General features: G+C 41.8%; 1 protein-coding gene across 3 annotated transcripts in view; it reads left to right on the top strand.

Annotated features, from left to right (window-relative positions):
* Window positions 1-14,692, top strand: part of LOC106581116 (gamma-sarcoglycan) — a 46,644-nt gene that overhangs the window by 5,707 nt on the left and 26,245 nt on the right. For 2 of the 3 annotated variants that reach the window (XM_014162873.2, XM_045703842.1), the window contains exons 3-8: window positions 2,108-2,212; window positions 3,060-3,147; window positions 3,961-4,077; window positions 5,155-5,227; window positions 5,370-5,493; window positions 12,405-14,692. In XM_014162873.2, coding sequence (XP_014018348.1) covers window positions 2,108-2,212; window positions 3,060-3,147; window positions 3,961-4,077; window positions 5,155-5,227; window positions 5,370-5,493; window positions 12,405-12,572 — 675 coding nt within the window. In that variant the 3' untranslated portion in view covers window positions 12,573-14,692. The remainder of the gene's footprint in view (window positions 1-2,107; window positions 2,213-3,059; window positions 3,148-3,960; window positions 4,078-5,154; window positions 5,228-5,369; window positions 5,494-12,404) is intronic. The other variant, XM_045703841.1, reaches the window with a different exon arrangement.

Genomic DNA, 14,692 nt, shown 5'->3' with positions numbered 1-14,692 from the left:
ATATCAATGAGGAGCTTCTGAGCCACATATAGAACAATGAGGCATATATTTCACCAGATGTATAAATGTAACGCATCCGTTTGGCGTTTCCACTCACATATGAAGCCCAGGGGCCGGTAGTGGGAGAAGATGGAACGAGATGGATTTTGGCCGACATTCTACACATTTGCTCATCGATGAAACATTTGATCGCAATACAGTTTGCTGTTCCCAAAACTAGAATCTGTTACGAACAGAGTGAACTACGTTTTGAAGACTTTCCCCTTTGCCAACGTTTTTAAAAATTGCGTTGTTTGGAAGGAGTGCACACGCGCACTTCACAGAGTAGGCGTTCCCTAAAGGAAATATGCGCGTGCATGCTAAAACTCACCAATAGTATCTCTAGCTCGTGCTTGGCTCTGCCCCCTCCTTGCTTGTTCTGCCCACTATGACTCATTTGTTTCCGTTAGACAACAGCCTGTCGTTTCAATCTTGATTTAGTTATAAGTATATTTGACTGAGCCCTCTGCGTTGTTAAAAAATGTCGAAGGCGCACGACGATTCGGTAAAGAGCTCAATTTGGCCTCCGCATTCCTCTCGAGCCTCTGCAATTGCGTCACACCATCCATACGGCACCCGACCTCATTTCTGATCAAACATAAATTGGCTCTTAGTAGCCAAGTGTATCGATAGGCCAGCTTTTTTATTACTAGCAGCTCCTCCTGTCTATATTAATATCGAGGAGTATTTCACATTCTCCGGTCATAGGAACAACATGAATTTGTCCATGAGGCAGAAATAATGCGGTGCGACTCGAGTTTCGCCATCAATGGGAGGAGGTGTACCCTCTCTGGTCACTCACTGGAGGAAAGAAGAGAGCAGGGTCCGTGAGAGGCGAATCCTCTGTTGCTCTCTCCTTCCCTCCGCTGAGACTGACCATCCAGTGCAGGTACCATCAGCAACTTGTGCAGGGACTAAAAGCAACTTATTTCAATTTATGCTCAGCTGTTCCTCACAACTAATCGATTTTGTTATCAAAGCTCGAGTTTTGAAATATAATATGGTCTGAGATGAACAATTTTGGCAGGCCAAGCATATAGCCAATATGATGTGATAATGCATTAGGCCAAAACTGTTTTGATTCATTTTGCATTGATTTACAATTTAAGTAATGTTTAAAAGTGATAGAAGCCCCATTTATACCTGCTTCTAACTTATGTCCTTTGTCCTGATTTTGTCCACATTCTTATTGTGCCCACATTTTTAGACAGGTGTAGACAATCAAAAGACACATTGTGATCAGATCATCCTGCCACCCTCCGGAAGTAGTCAGAAAATGCATTGTGTCTGGATATCTTACAAGTGTAGACAGATCTGGACATGAGAAACCATTTAAATCATCATTATTCCGCCCTCTAAAATCCTTGACAGGTGGAACCATTAACTGATTACATCAATATGTGTCTTACAATAAATACATACTATTTAGGTGTGAAATCATTTACATAAAGGAAGAGACCAGGAAATCAGGTCACACTGCAGACCCAGGGCTTAGGAGTAGCTGAAACATCACAACACAACATCCTGGGAATGTAGTGACTGCATTGGCAGAGCAAACACATAGATCTCTGCTGCTTTAGTTTGAGTTACCCTCAGTCTTGGAGGGTATAGCCGCATGTCTCTTATCCTTGCCATCCAATGGCTGCCTGGTGGGATGAATAAAAACCAACATTTGCCCTCTAGCACAGTAAGCTTAGTTTTATACACTTTTCATGATTCCTCCGTCCTTTTGGAATATAGCCTGAGAGAAGTAGTTATTAGGTGGAATTGAAATCAGAGATTCTGCTTTTCTTTCACACTGGATCATTATCAAAGTCACTATTGCCTGGGGTGCTATGAATCATATATTCACTGCCGTGTGTTTAACTCCCAACACTATATCCAGCAGAGACCATCACCTAAAATAGATTCACTCACCATCCAGAGTTAGAAACAACACATGGTGTTACAAAAATCCTTGGGGACACAGTATAGTCATGGTTACGGAGTGAATTTCTTGTAGTATACCCTGTGCACTGCCTTTTCTCTGATGCCTTGCTGAGTTCATTCTTTCTGCTTGTCATTGCAGGAAGGGATGGGACACCTAAAAGTAACATCGGACGGAGTGAGGCTTGAGGACGGCGAGTCAGAGTTCCTCTTTCCTCTCTACGCCCAAGAGATCCACTCCAGAGAGGTAAGCGAACAGGCTCCTACACTCCTCCTTCTCCTCTTCCTTCCTCCTCCTGCTCCTCCTTCTCCTCAAACACTCATACCCAGTCCAATAGGGTTGTGTTGATTAAAGTGGTCTGGTTTCCCAAGCTCTGACTCATTGTCAGGAAACCATAGAAATCAAAGTTGATTGTTTGTTTGTTGAATCTAGGAGCCCTTCCTGTTAAAAACGCTGGGCAATTACACCAAAACAACTTTCCTGAGGTATAGTCAGATGATCTGTATTTTGACATCATTCTCTTGCATAGTTGGGAAATGTGTCTTACTCAATAAGCTTTGGCAGTCCCTGTGGATGTACAGTGCAGCAAGTTCCTTATTTACCTCCTGGATATTTGTGGTGGAAAACAGTCAATGGTGTGCAATCGAGCAGCAGATGGTAACACTTTGCAGTAGTTGTCTACATGTTTATGGTTTTTCCTCATTGTGCTGTGTTTTCCCCCACTCTGTCTTTGAGCTAAATTAAAAAAGCAATGTATTCACCATTTATGGACTGACAATTTCATCACTGAAGTCGACAGTTTTGAATTCGATTCAGTGTTCATTATACACAAGAAATGAGAAAACCATTTACATGCTTTTCACGACTTGCCCAAATAGGCTACATCTCTTTAGCCTATTGTAACTAAATAGTTTTTTCTGAAAGGTATGAATGAGGAACAGATACTTGAACCTAGGAGCATAACGATGCATTTTGTAGCATTCATTGGCAATGCATCATTTTGTGTTGTGCCCCATGTTCAATTAAAGTCCTGTCCAGTGATATCTGACGTGCACAGGATGCTCATTGATGACCAAAGAGTTATTTTTTCCAGGACTCCTCTCTCTTGGTGAACTCGTCTGAAAACGTCACCCTCAATGCCCGCAATGAAAATAATGATGTCACAGGAAGTCTCTCTGTAGGTAAGTGGACAGAAAAAACACACACACACACACACACACATACAGCATGCTAGCAATGTTTATAAATTGCACTATTCAACTGATATATGGACACTTCAGCAATGTCATTCATGGACTTGTCCTGCAGCTGTACTGTATGTAATACAACATTAGCAATGACAAAACGCAGCTCCCCTTTCATATTCCATCAGATTGCCATTAAAACCCCATGCCCAGCTTTCTATCATCAGTACCAGAATGGCCTATCTGTTACACCAAGTGCCTCAGGCCTACAGAGACTATTATTTGCGCACCTTTAATGGCTGGCCAGTGGGGTTCGTAGAGGAGTGTGCCATAATTAGAGGGGTAACAAACGACTAAACAAATTACAGTGTTTCACGAGGTTGTTATGTATTCTTGGTCATTATGCCATAAAAGGCATTGACCTATCTATGTGACCCTCTGTGAAGGAAGTTTAAGGGTTTTAAAGACCAGTTATTTGGTCTATTCCCCCTCAGACATACTGTAAGTCGTTTGGAAAGAACATCTTGTTCTGTTCTTCTATAGAAAATGGTATTGAAGTGTATTAAATGTCTCACTGGCCTATTTCTGCCCAGAGACAGTTGGACAGTAGGCCTACCGGCACCCTGGCTTTATTTCTTATGAGAGTGGTTACAAAGTGAACAAATTCATCCAAATTTTAAAGTTGCGTGCAAAATGTACATGTTTTAGTGATACAGCATATGATATCTCAATTATGCTAAGCCTATGTCTCCCAGTCCCACAGCTTTGACTGCTTCTGGTCTCTAATAATTCTCCCTGGTGTCATTTTAGGTCCAGATGTGGCCCAGGGAAATGCACAGAACTTTGTCATCAGCTCCAACACCAAGACGCTGTTTTCTGCAGATGACAAAGAGGTGGTTGTTGGGACAGACAAGCTTCGTGTCACAGGTACAATCATGTCTGCAGTGTCAGTGTCACACCACTTAGCCCATACATGTGTATACAGCATTACAGATATGAACTACAAACAGGATTTTCATTCATTTTATTGTAATTTATGAGAGCAATGTACTGAATCATTGAGTGTTTTCTTACATATCAAAGTAATACATTTTCATTTGACATGGTAGTTACTGGACAGGAGCAGTTTTACTTTTTCTGCGAAGTTGTCCTTGAAAAGGTATTGAAAGTCAAACTCATTCATCTAAAAATGACAGGAAAGGTTTGCTTTTTAATTTGTTGGCTTATAATTAAAGTATATTCATAATATAACGTAAATTGAAGCTACAGTAACTAAGAACGGAAGTCAAACATATCAGAGTCCACCCAATTGATTATAGACTGTATGCTCAAGTTGTCTATTTTGCCTAATCTCTTTGTTGTGTCTAGTTTTAGTATTGATGGGAGGTCAGTGCCCTCGTGCTGTGTGGGGTAATTAGCTGAAGAGAGTTTCCTTTGATAGCTTCATTATGTCTCGGACATCTGGAGCCTGACGTACCGCTGGACGGTGACGGTCATTTCACTTTAGCTAGACACTGAGCAAAAGTTAACACAACCTTGGCCAGAAAACCATGCACAAACAGAACAAAGCTAAAGATGTGTATACTGTTACAATATCACTGTCAGACCTAGTGAGACTCTATAGTGTGATGTCAGGTGAGCAACTTTGCATGCTATGGTAACATACGAATTGGCAAAGGCTGGTGGTAATAAAGATGTAATTAGCTAGCCAAGGAAGCTGTCAACCACAGTGATTAAAGCACTGCAAACATTCTCTATCTCCTTCAGGTCTGGTGATTGGAGGTGACTCTGAGGCAGTGCAAATGTCATCCTCTCACTAACACCAGTTGACAAGCACCTAGGGAAACAATTGACTGCCAGGACCTGTAGACCCACTCACAGTACATAGCAAAATGAAATAGAATACTATATGTAACCTGTATCTTTATGGTAACACCAATGATGTTTCATTGTAATTGACTATCAACTTAATAAGGAGCACCTTGTGTGTTTATTTTTATTTAGGTCTAGAAGGTGCCCTGTTTGAACACTCTGTAGAGACGCCCCTGCTCAAAGCTGAGCCCTTCAAAGACTTGAGGTAGATGCTGGATCCCATAACCATTGACATCTTGGAATAGGCCAATATGAAATATGAACTCTTAATTCCAAGCAGTTTATTGATGGTTTTATCACAGTCATATGTGGAATTGATCAAACTGATGTTCTCCTGTGTGTTCCAGGCTGGAGTCTCCAACCCGCTCTCTCAGCATGGATGCACCAAAGGGAGTCTTTGTCAAAGCACTGGCCGGGAACATCGAGGCTGCATCTAACATGGATTTTCTATTGCACTCCAGTGAAGGACTGGTGAGGCAATGTGTGATTTACTTGCTATTGACTGACAGTACTGTACTTATATTTTACACTACATGTGACAGAGACATGTACATTTACTTACTGGTCTTGATATTTATAAATAGCAGCGATGCTGTCCCCTGGTGGCATGTAAATGTACAGTGCATTCGGAAAGTATTAAGACCCCTTGACTTTTTCCACATTTTGTTACATTACAGCCTTTTTCTAAAATGGATAAAATCGTTTTTTCCTCATCAATCTACACACAATACCCCATAATGACAAAGCAAAAACTGTTTTTTATAATAAAGTAAAAAAACGGAAATATATACATTTACATACGTATTCAGACCCTTTACTCATTACTTTGTTGAAGCACCTTAGGCAGCGATTACAGCCTCGAGTGTTCTTGGGTATGACGCTACATGTTTGGCACACCTGTATTTGGGGAGTTTGTCCAATTCTTCTCTGCAGATCTTCTCAAGCTATGTCAGGTTCGATGGGGAGCGTCGCGGCTAGAGGTCGACCGATTATGATTTTTCAACGCCGGTACCGATTATTGGAGGAAAATTTTTTTTTTACATTGATTTATTTGTAATAATGATAATTACAACAATACTGAACACTTATTTTAACTTAATATAATACATATAATACATCAATAATAATGAAACATGTTCAATTTGGTTTAAATAATGCAAAAACAAAGTGTTGGAGAAGAAAGTAAAAGTGCAATATGTGCCATGTAAAAAAGCTAACATTTAAAGTTCCTTGCTCAGAACATGAGAACATATGAAAACTGTTGGTTCCTTTTAACATGAGTCTTCAATATTCCCAGGTAAGAAGTTTTAGATTGTAGTTATTATGGGAATTATAGGACTATTTCTGTCTATACGATTTGTATTTCATATACCTTTGACTATTGGATGTTCTTATAGGCACTTTAGTATTGCCAGTGTAACAGTATAGCTTCCGTTCCTCTCCTCGCTCCTACCTGGGCTCGAACCAGGAACACATCGACAACAGCCACCCTCGAAGCAGCGTTACCCATGCAGAGCAAGGGGAACAACTACTCCAAGTCTCAGAGCGAGTGACGTTTGAAACGCTATTAGCGCACACCCCGCTAACTAGCTAGCCATTTCACATCGGTTACACCAGCCTAATCTCGGGAGTTGATAGGCTTGAAGTCATAAACAGCACAATGCTTGAAGCATTGCGAAGAGCTGCTGGCAAACGCACGAAAGTGCTGTTTGAATGAATGCTGACGAGCCTGCTGGTGCCTACCATCGCTCAGTCAGACTGCTCTATCAAATCATAGACTTAATTATAACATAGTAACACAGAAATACGAGCCTTTAGTCATTAAAATGGTCGAATCGGGAAACTATCATTTCGAAAACAAAACGTTTATTCTTTCAGTGAAATATGGAACCGTTCCGTATTTTATCTACTGGATGGCATCCCTAAGTCTAAATATTGCTGTTACATTGTACAACCTTCAATGTTATGCCATAATTAATTACGGCCTTTGTTAGGAATAAATGGACTTCACACAGTTCGCAATGAGCCAGGCGGCCCAAACTTCTGCATATACCCTGACTGCTTGCACGGAACGCACGAGAAGTGACACAATTTCCCTAGTTATAAGAAATTCATGTTAGCAGGCAATATTAACTAAATATGCAGGTTTAAAAATATATACTTGTGTATTGATTTTAAAGAAAGGCATTGATGTTTATGATTAGGTACATTGGTGAGACAAAACCGCAAACTCGTCAGTGAAGAGCACTTTTTGCCAGTCCTGTCTGGTCCAGCGATGGTGGGTTTGTGCCCATAGGTGACGTTGTTGCTGGTGATGTCTGGTGAGGATCTGCCTTACAACAGGCCTACAAGCCCTCAGTCCAGCCTCTCTCAGCCTATTGCAGACAGTCTGAGCACTGATGGAGGGATTGTGCATTCCTGGTGTATCTTGGGCAGTTGTTGCCATCCTGTACCTGTACCGCAGGTGTGATTTTTTGGATGTACCTATCCTGTGCAGGTGGTGTGCGACTGCCAGGATGATCAGCTGTCCGTCCTGTCTCCCTGTAGCGCTGTCTTAGGCGTCTCACAGTACGGACATTGCAATTTTATTGCCCTGGCCACATCTGCAGTCCTCATGCCTTCTTGCAGCATGCCTAAGGCACGTTCACGCAGATGAGCAGGAACCCTGGGCATATTTCTTTTGGTGTTTTTCAGAGTCAATAGAAAGGCCTCTTTAGTGTCTGTCGTGTCTTTGGCTATGCCGGATTAAGTGATGTGACATGTTATTCTATAAAATCCTTTCTCTGTAATTAATATTACCTGATTGAGCTAATCATGTAAATGTAATTAACTAGAAAGTCGGGGCACAACGAAAGAGTGTTTATAGAGCTGTTATCTTCCGAATAAACTCTGAAAGACCTAGTAATATTTTACATCAATAGCAGTCAATATTAATCGTCACCTTATTTCAGTCTCATCTGAAAGTTGTAAATTCTTGGTTATCTTCACGAACCCTGGCTAACAAGTTGAATCAGCAATACAAAATTGGGTTAAATTATTTATTTACTAAATACCTAACCAATCACACAGAATTACATATACACAGAATGCAAATTACGTCATACAGAAAACGTCCCTGGTGGACGGAGACGACATGATGTCTGGTTACACAAAGGAAAGGGGGTTGGGTTTGAGTGAAAGAGCGGGAAGACTGAGGAACAAAGGGAGAAGCTCTGCTATCGTAAATACAGTATCTTATGCATTCTAAAATTACCGCCCATTTGGAAAAGGGAAATGCAATAAATATTACTCTGAGCTGCGCTTTGGTAGGTTGGTCATAGATGCTGGTCGTGTTGCTCAACAGAGATCTTGCTGTCCTCGGAAGAATGTCTCTGGTGGTAAATTGGATACGTTGTAGTATCTTCGTTGTTTGTTAGACTGGATTCGTCGTCCGTCCTTTCCTAACCCACGTTTACAGCTGCTGTTGCTAACTCAACGGCTAGGATGTCTCACTTCTTTAGTGAATAAGAGCTCAAAGTTCATACCATTCACAACCAAAGCTCACGCTGAGGTTGGCTTAGTTCTGTAGTTGACATGTTAGTCCGTTTTAACGTATGGACCGTCGTCCTATCGTCCTCGGAACCGGAGGTTACATTTTCGTCAAGGGCTTATATAGTGGAGGGAGATAAGGGTGTGTTTCATAGTTTATAACCCATGTCTCGTCACAGGGGCGGGCCACTGATTGAGCAGGGCTCTAACCTTTTGAAAACCCAATTCTCTCATTTGGAAGCTAAAATTACATTTCATCTTTTCATAAATAGTTTTATATTTAAACATTTAAATTGCACAACAATTCCATGTGAATCTGATAACTAGAATGTGTAGACTTTCCCAGATACAGTTTATGTTATCAGTCATAATGTCTCAGATGACAACCAAACTGACATCATATTCATTAAGTACCAACGCATATATTCCACTGGTTGGATTACTGAAATATGGTTCCTTTCCCCCCACCGTTTGATGTTCCCAGACTCTCTATGTTTAACAAAGGCTATTCAAGAGTCCTTCAGTAGAGTCAAGAGAGAGAGAGGGGAGAAAGGTATTTATGGGGGGGTCATAAACCTTCCCCACAGGCCAACACCATGACATGTCCTAAGTTTTCATAACTGTGACCTTAATTGCCTACCCTCTGTAAGCTGTTAGTGTCTTAAAGACTGTTCCACAGGTGCATGTTCATTAATTGTTTATGGTTCATTGAACAAGCATGGGAAACAGTGTTTAAATACTTTACAATGAAGATCTGTGAAGTTATTTGGATTTTTACGAATTATCTCTGAAAGACAGGATCCTGAAAAAGGTCAGTTTCTTTTTTTGCTGAGTTTGTGTTTCAGCAGTGGCGTGTATGTGTTTCAGCAGTGGCGTGTATGTGTTTCAGCAGCGGCGTGTGTATGTATGTGGTTCAGCAGTGGTGTGTATGTGTTTCAGCAGTGGTGTGTATGTGTTTCAGCAGTGGTGTGTATGTGTTTCAGCAGTGGCGTGTATGTGGTTCAGCAGTGGTGTGTATGTGTTTCAGCAGTGGTGTGTATGTGTTTCAGCAGTGGCGTGTATGTGTTTCAGCAGTGGCGTGTATGTGTTTCAGCAGTGGCGTGTATGTGTTTCAGCAGTGGCGTGTATGTGTTTCAGCAGTGGCGTGTATGTGTTTCTGCAGTGGTGTGTATGTGTTTCAGCAGTGGCAGTGGTGTGTATGTGTTTCAGCAGTGGCGTGTATGTGTTTCTGCAGTGGCGTGTATGTGTTTCTGCAGTGGTGTGTATGTGTTTCAGCAGTGGCAGGGGTGTGTATGTGTTTCAGCAGTGGCGTGTATGTGTATGTGTTTCAGCAGTGGCGTGTATGTGTTTCAGCAGTGGCGTGTATGTGTTTCAGCAGTGGCGTGTATGTGTTTCAGCAGTGGCGTGTATATGTATGTGTTTCAGCAGTGGTGTGTATGTGTTTCAGCAGTAGCAGTGGTGTGTATGTGTTTCAGCAGTGGCGTGTATGTGTTTCAGCAGTGGCAGTGGTGTATATGTGTTTCAGCAGTGGTGTGTATGTGTTTCAGCAGTGGCGTGTATGTGTTTCTGCAGTGGTGTGTATGTGTTTCAGCAGTGGCAGGGGTGTGTATGTGTTTCAGCAGTGGCGTGTATGTGTTTCAGCAGTGGCGTGTATGTGTATGTGTTTCAGCAGTGGCGTGTATGTGAATGTGTTTCAGCAGTGGCGTGTATATTTATGTGTTTCAGCAGTGGCGTGTATATGTATGTGTTTCAGCAGTGGCGTGTATATGTATGTGTTTCAGCAGTGGCAGGGGTGTGTATGTGTTTCAGCAGTGGCGTGTATGTGTTTCAGCAGTGGCGTGTATGTGGTTCAGCAGTGGTGTGTATGTGTTTCAGCAGTGGTGTGTATGTGTTTCAGCAGTGGCGTGTATGTGTTTCAGCAGTGGCGTGTATGTGTTTCAGCAGTGGCGTGTATGTGTTTCAGCAGTGGCGTGTATGTGTTTCAGCAGTGGCGTGTATGTGTTTCTGCAGTGGTGTGTATGTGTTTCAGCAGTGGCAGTGGTGTGTATGTGTTTCAGCAGTGGCGTGTATGTGTTTCTGCAGTGGCGTGTATGTGTTTCTGCAGTGGTGTGTATGTGTTTCAGCAGTGGCAGGGGTGTGTATGTGTTTCAGCAGTGGCGTGTATGTGTATGTGTTTCAGCAGTGGCGTGTATGTGTTTCAGCAGTGGCGTGTATGTGTTTCAGCAGTGGCGTGTATGTGTTTCAGCAGTGGCGTGTATATGTATGTGTTTCAGCAGTGGCGTGTATATGTATGTGTTTCAGCAGTGGTGTGTATGTGTTTCAGCAGTAGCAGTGGTGTGTATGTGTTTCAGCAGTGGCGTGTATGTGTTTCAGCAGTGGCAGTGGTGTATATGTGTTTCAGCAGTGGCGTGTATGTGTTTCAGCAGTGGCGTGTATGTGTTTCAGCAGTGGTGTGTATGTGTTTCAGCAGTGGCAGCGGTGTGTATGTGTTTCAGCAGTGGCGTGTATGTGTTTCAGCAGTGGCAGTGGTGTGTATGTGTTTCAGCAGTGGCGTGTATGATGTGTTTCAGCAGTGGCGTGTTATTTATGTGTTTCAGCAGTGGCGTGATATGTATGTGTTTCAGCAGTGGCAGGGGTGTGTATGTGTTTCAGCAGTGGCGTGTATGTGTATGTGTTTCAGCAGTGGCAGGGGTGTGTATGTGTTTCAGCAGTGGCGTGTATGTGTATGTGTTTCAGCAGTGGCGTGTATGTGTTTCAGCAGTGGCGTGTATGTGTATGTGTTTCAGCAGTGGCGTGTATGTGTTTCAGCAGTGGCGTGTATGTGAATGTGTTTCAGCAGTGGCGTGTATATTTATGTGTTTCAGCAGTGGCGTGTATATGTATGTGTTTCAGCAGTGGCGTGTATATGTATGTGTTTCAGCAGTGGCGTGTATGTGAATGTGTTTCAGCAGTGGCGTGTATATGTGTGTGTTTCAGCAGTGGCGTGTATATGTATGTGTTTCTGCAGTGGTGTGTATGTGTTTCAGCAGTGGCAGTGGTGTGTATGTGTTTCAGCAGTGGTGTGTATGTGTTTCAGCAGTGGCGTGTATGTGTTTCAGCAGTGGCGTGTATGTGAATGTGTTTCAGCAGTGGCAGTGGTGTGTATGTGTTTCAGCAGTGGCGTGTATGTGTATGTGTTTCAGCAGTGGCGTGTATGTGAATGTGCTTCAGCAGTGGCGTGTATGTGAATGTGTTTCAGCAGTGGCGTGTATATTTATGTGTTTCAGCAGTGGCGTGTATATGTATGTGTTTCAGCAGTGGCGTGTATGTGTATGTGTTTCAGCAGTGGCGTGTATGTGAATGTGTTTCAGCAGTGGCGTGTATATGTGTGTGTTTCAGCAGTGGCGTGTATATGTATGTGTTTCAGCAGTGGCGTGTATATGTGTGTGTTTCAGCAGTGGTGTGTATATGTATGTGTTTCAGCAGTGGCGTGTATATGTATGCGTTTCAGCAGTGGTGTGTATGTGTTTCAGCAGTGGTGTGTATATGTATGCGTTTCAGTAGTGGTGTGTATATGTATGTGTTTCAGCAGTGGTGTGTATATGTATGCGTTTCAGCAGTGGTGTGTATGTGTTTCAGCAGTGGTGTGTATATGTATGCGTTTCAGCAGTGGTGTGTATATGTATGCGTTTCAGCAGTGGTGTGTATATGTGTGCGTTTCAGCAGTGGTGTGTATATGTATGCGTTTCAGCAGTGGTGTGTATATGTATGCGTTTCAGCAGTGGTGTGTATATGTATGCGTTTCAGCAGTGGTGTGTATGTGTTTCAGCAGTGGTGCATCTAACCCCGCCCTTTGTTGTGTGTTGTCTCTGTAGGTGATTCTGGATGCCGAGACGGTGCGTCTGCCTAATCTCCCCCTGGGACAAGGAGGTGTGTCTGGAAACGCTCAGGGACTCTACGAAGTGTGTGTTTGTCCCAGCGGAAAGCTGTTCCTGTCCAAGGCTGGGGTCACCTCCACGTGCAGTGAAAGCCAAGAGTGCTAGTGAGTGTCTTTGGCATCAGATTATACCCTGGTGAATGAAAATGCCTTTATATTGGGTACTCTGAAACACTTTCATATGAATCCTCAAAAAGGCAAAAAAAACAACCACAACTTTTCATATCCTCCTAAGTAATTCTTTCATGGTGCATTTTATTGATGGAAGTTAAATTTGAGACTAATTTACTATGTAACTGAAACAGTGACATGACAACTTTATACCACAATAAGTGGTTTACTCCTGCAGTATAGTTGTTGATACTATCTTATGTTTACACTGAGTTGAGATTGTTTGTTTATTTTATAATTATGGTATTATGGCTGGGCAATGAGGAGCTGGTTAACAGATTACATCCTATGCAATATGTTTTTTTTTGTGATGCAATAATATAGGACTTTGTGTGGGCCCAGTTTCCTCAACCCAGATGAAGCCTTGTCCACAATGGAGAATCTCCCATTGAAAGTGATTTTTAGTGTAGGCTTAATCTGGGGCCGGGAAACCAGCCCTTAGTGTATTGATATGTTGTGCATATGAGCAGAAAAGCATTATATGATCTAGTATGTAGATAAGATGAGTATACCAAACACTAGGAACACCTTCCTAATATTTTTGATACACACGGGAAACTGTTGTGTGAAAAACCCAGCAGCGTTGCAGTTCTTGAAACAAACCGGTGCGTTTGCCACCTACTACCATACCCCATTCAAAGGCACTTTTAATTATGTTGTCTTGCCTATTGACCCTCTGAATTGCACACAATCAACGTCTCAATTGTCTCAAAGCTTAAAAATCCTTCTTTAACCCCCCCATCTACACTGATTTGAAGTGGATTTGACATCAATGAGAGGTCATAGTTTTCCCAAGTACTTAATTTCATCTCACAGTTCACCTGCTGCCACTGTGTTTGTTTTTTTCATTTATGCATTTACTGTGTGAAATGGTTTTATATTGGAGTTTAGAGTATAGTCAGTCAAACTAATCAGTATTATAAGTAATAACTTTGTAATAATGGGAAATTAAAGGGACAGTGCAACATTTTGGCAACTTTTTCTACTTACCCAGTCAGATGCACTCATGGATACCATTTGTATGTCTCTGCTGCAGTTTGAAGGAAGTTGAAGGTACTTTCTGGAGCCATTGCTAACTAGTGCAATGACTGGAAGTGTACAGGAACAGCAAGCATGCATTTTCAACACTCTCTGAAATGTTCTATATTTTGTTTATCATTACATCATTGTGTTTCGATCTCCTGTCTTGGTATAGGCTCTGAAATGAAATAGGCTATGTCGCACTCCTAATACTATTGTACTGCAATACTGTAGCCTACCGTCACATACTATCAAGGCTACCGGTCTATTTACTTTCGAGCATGCTTGGCTATTTAATTAGCGATTGATAAATGGTACCCTACTATTTGTTGCGAAGCAGAAAAGGAGGCATCCTGCAATATGATATATGATTTAGGCCTATATAATAAAGGTAAAATAAACAGACGACACGCTGGTATGCAATCTCCTTACCAATGGCAAATGCAACTATTTTATCATTAGGCCTACATTTGAATGTTTTTATTTCCCTACCATCATTATAATTCCTGTGCATCAAACACCTCCCATTTTCCCCAAACAAACAATAAGCCTATTTGTTGCAATACAGTTGTGCACACGCATGGTTTGAGATTTGCGTGGAGATATGCACTTTCCTGTCATGTTCACAATTGATCAATACCATCCTTTGCAGAAAAAGTGGCATACGCAAGGTTTAGAGTATTTTTTGTGCGCACACACCTTTGATAAATGAGGCCCCTGTCGTCTGTGCTCTACTACTTTAGGGAATATTTATTGTACATTTAGATTTTAGCAAAAATGTTAGCTATCTTGTCACCACTTTGACTCTTACATAGATTCTAATGCATTACTGTTCACTGTTAACCCATGTTTTATGTACGTTTGCTTGTACTTATACAGCACGGTATGAAAGTTTTAAATATTGTGAAGTTGAGGATGTTTTGATAAATTGTGGAACATGTGTGCCAGGTTTTGTATGTTTGAATAAAACATTTGTGCTATTCTTGTAAAAAGCTACTGTCTTTAACATAATAAAACGTATATCATTGTTTGAAA

Source organism: Salmo salar, chromosome ssa20 (genome assembly GCF_905237065.1).
Source record: "Salmo salar chromosome ssa20, Ssal_v3.1, whole genome shotgun sequence".
Taxonomy (NCBI): domain Eukaryota; kingdom Metazoa; phylum Chordata; class Actinopteri; order Salmoniformes; family Salmonidae; genus Salmo; species Salmo salar.
Note: the sequence above shows the minus strand (reverse complement) of the source record. Positions and strands in the feature narration are given on the sequence as shown.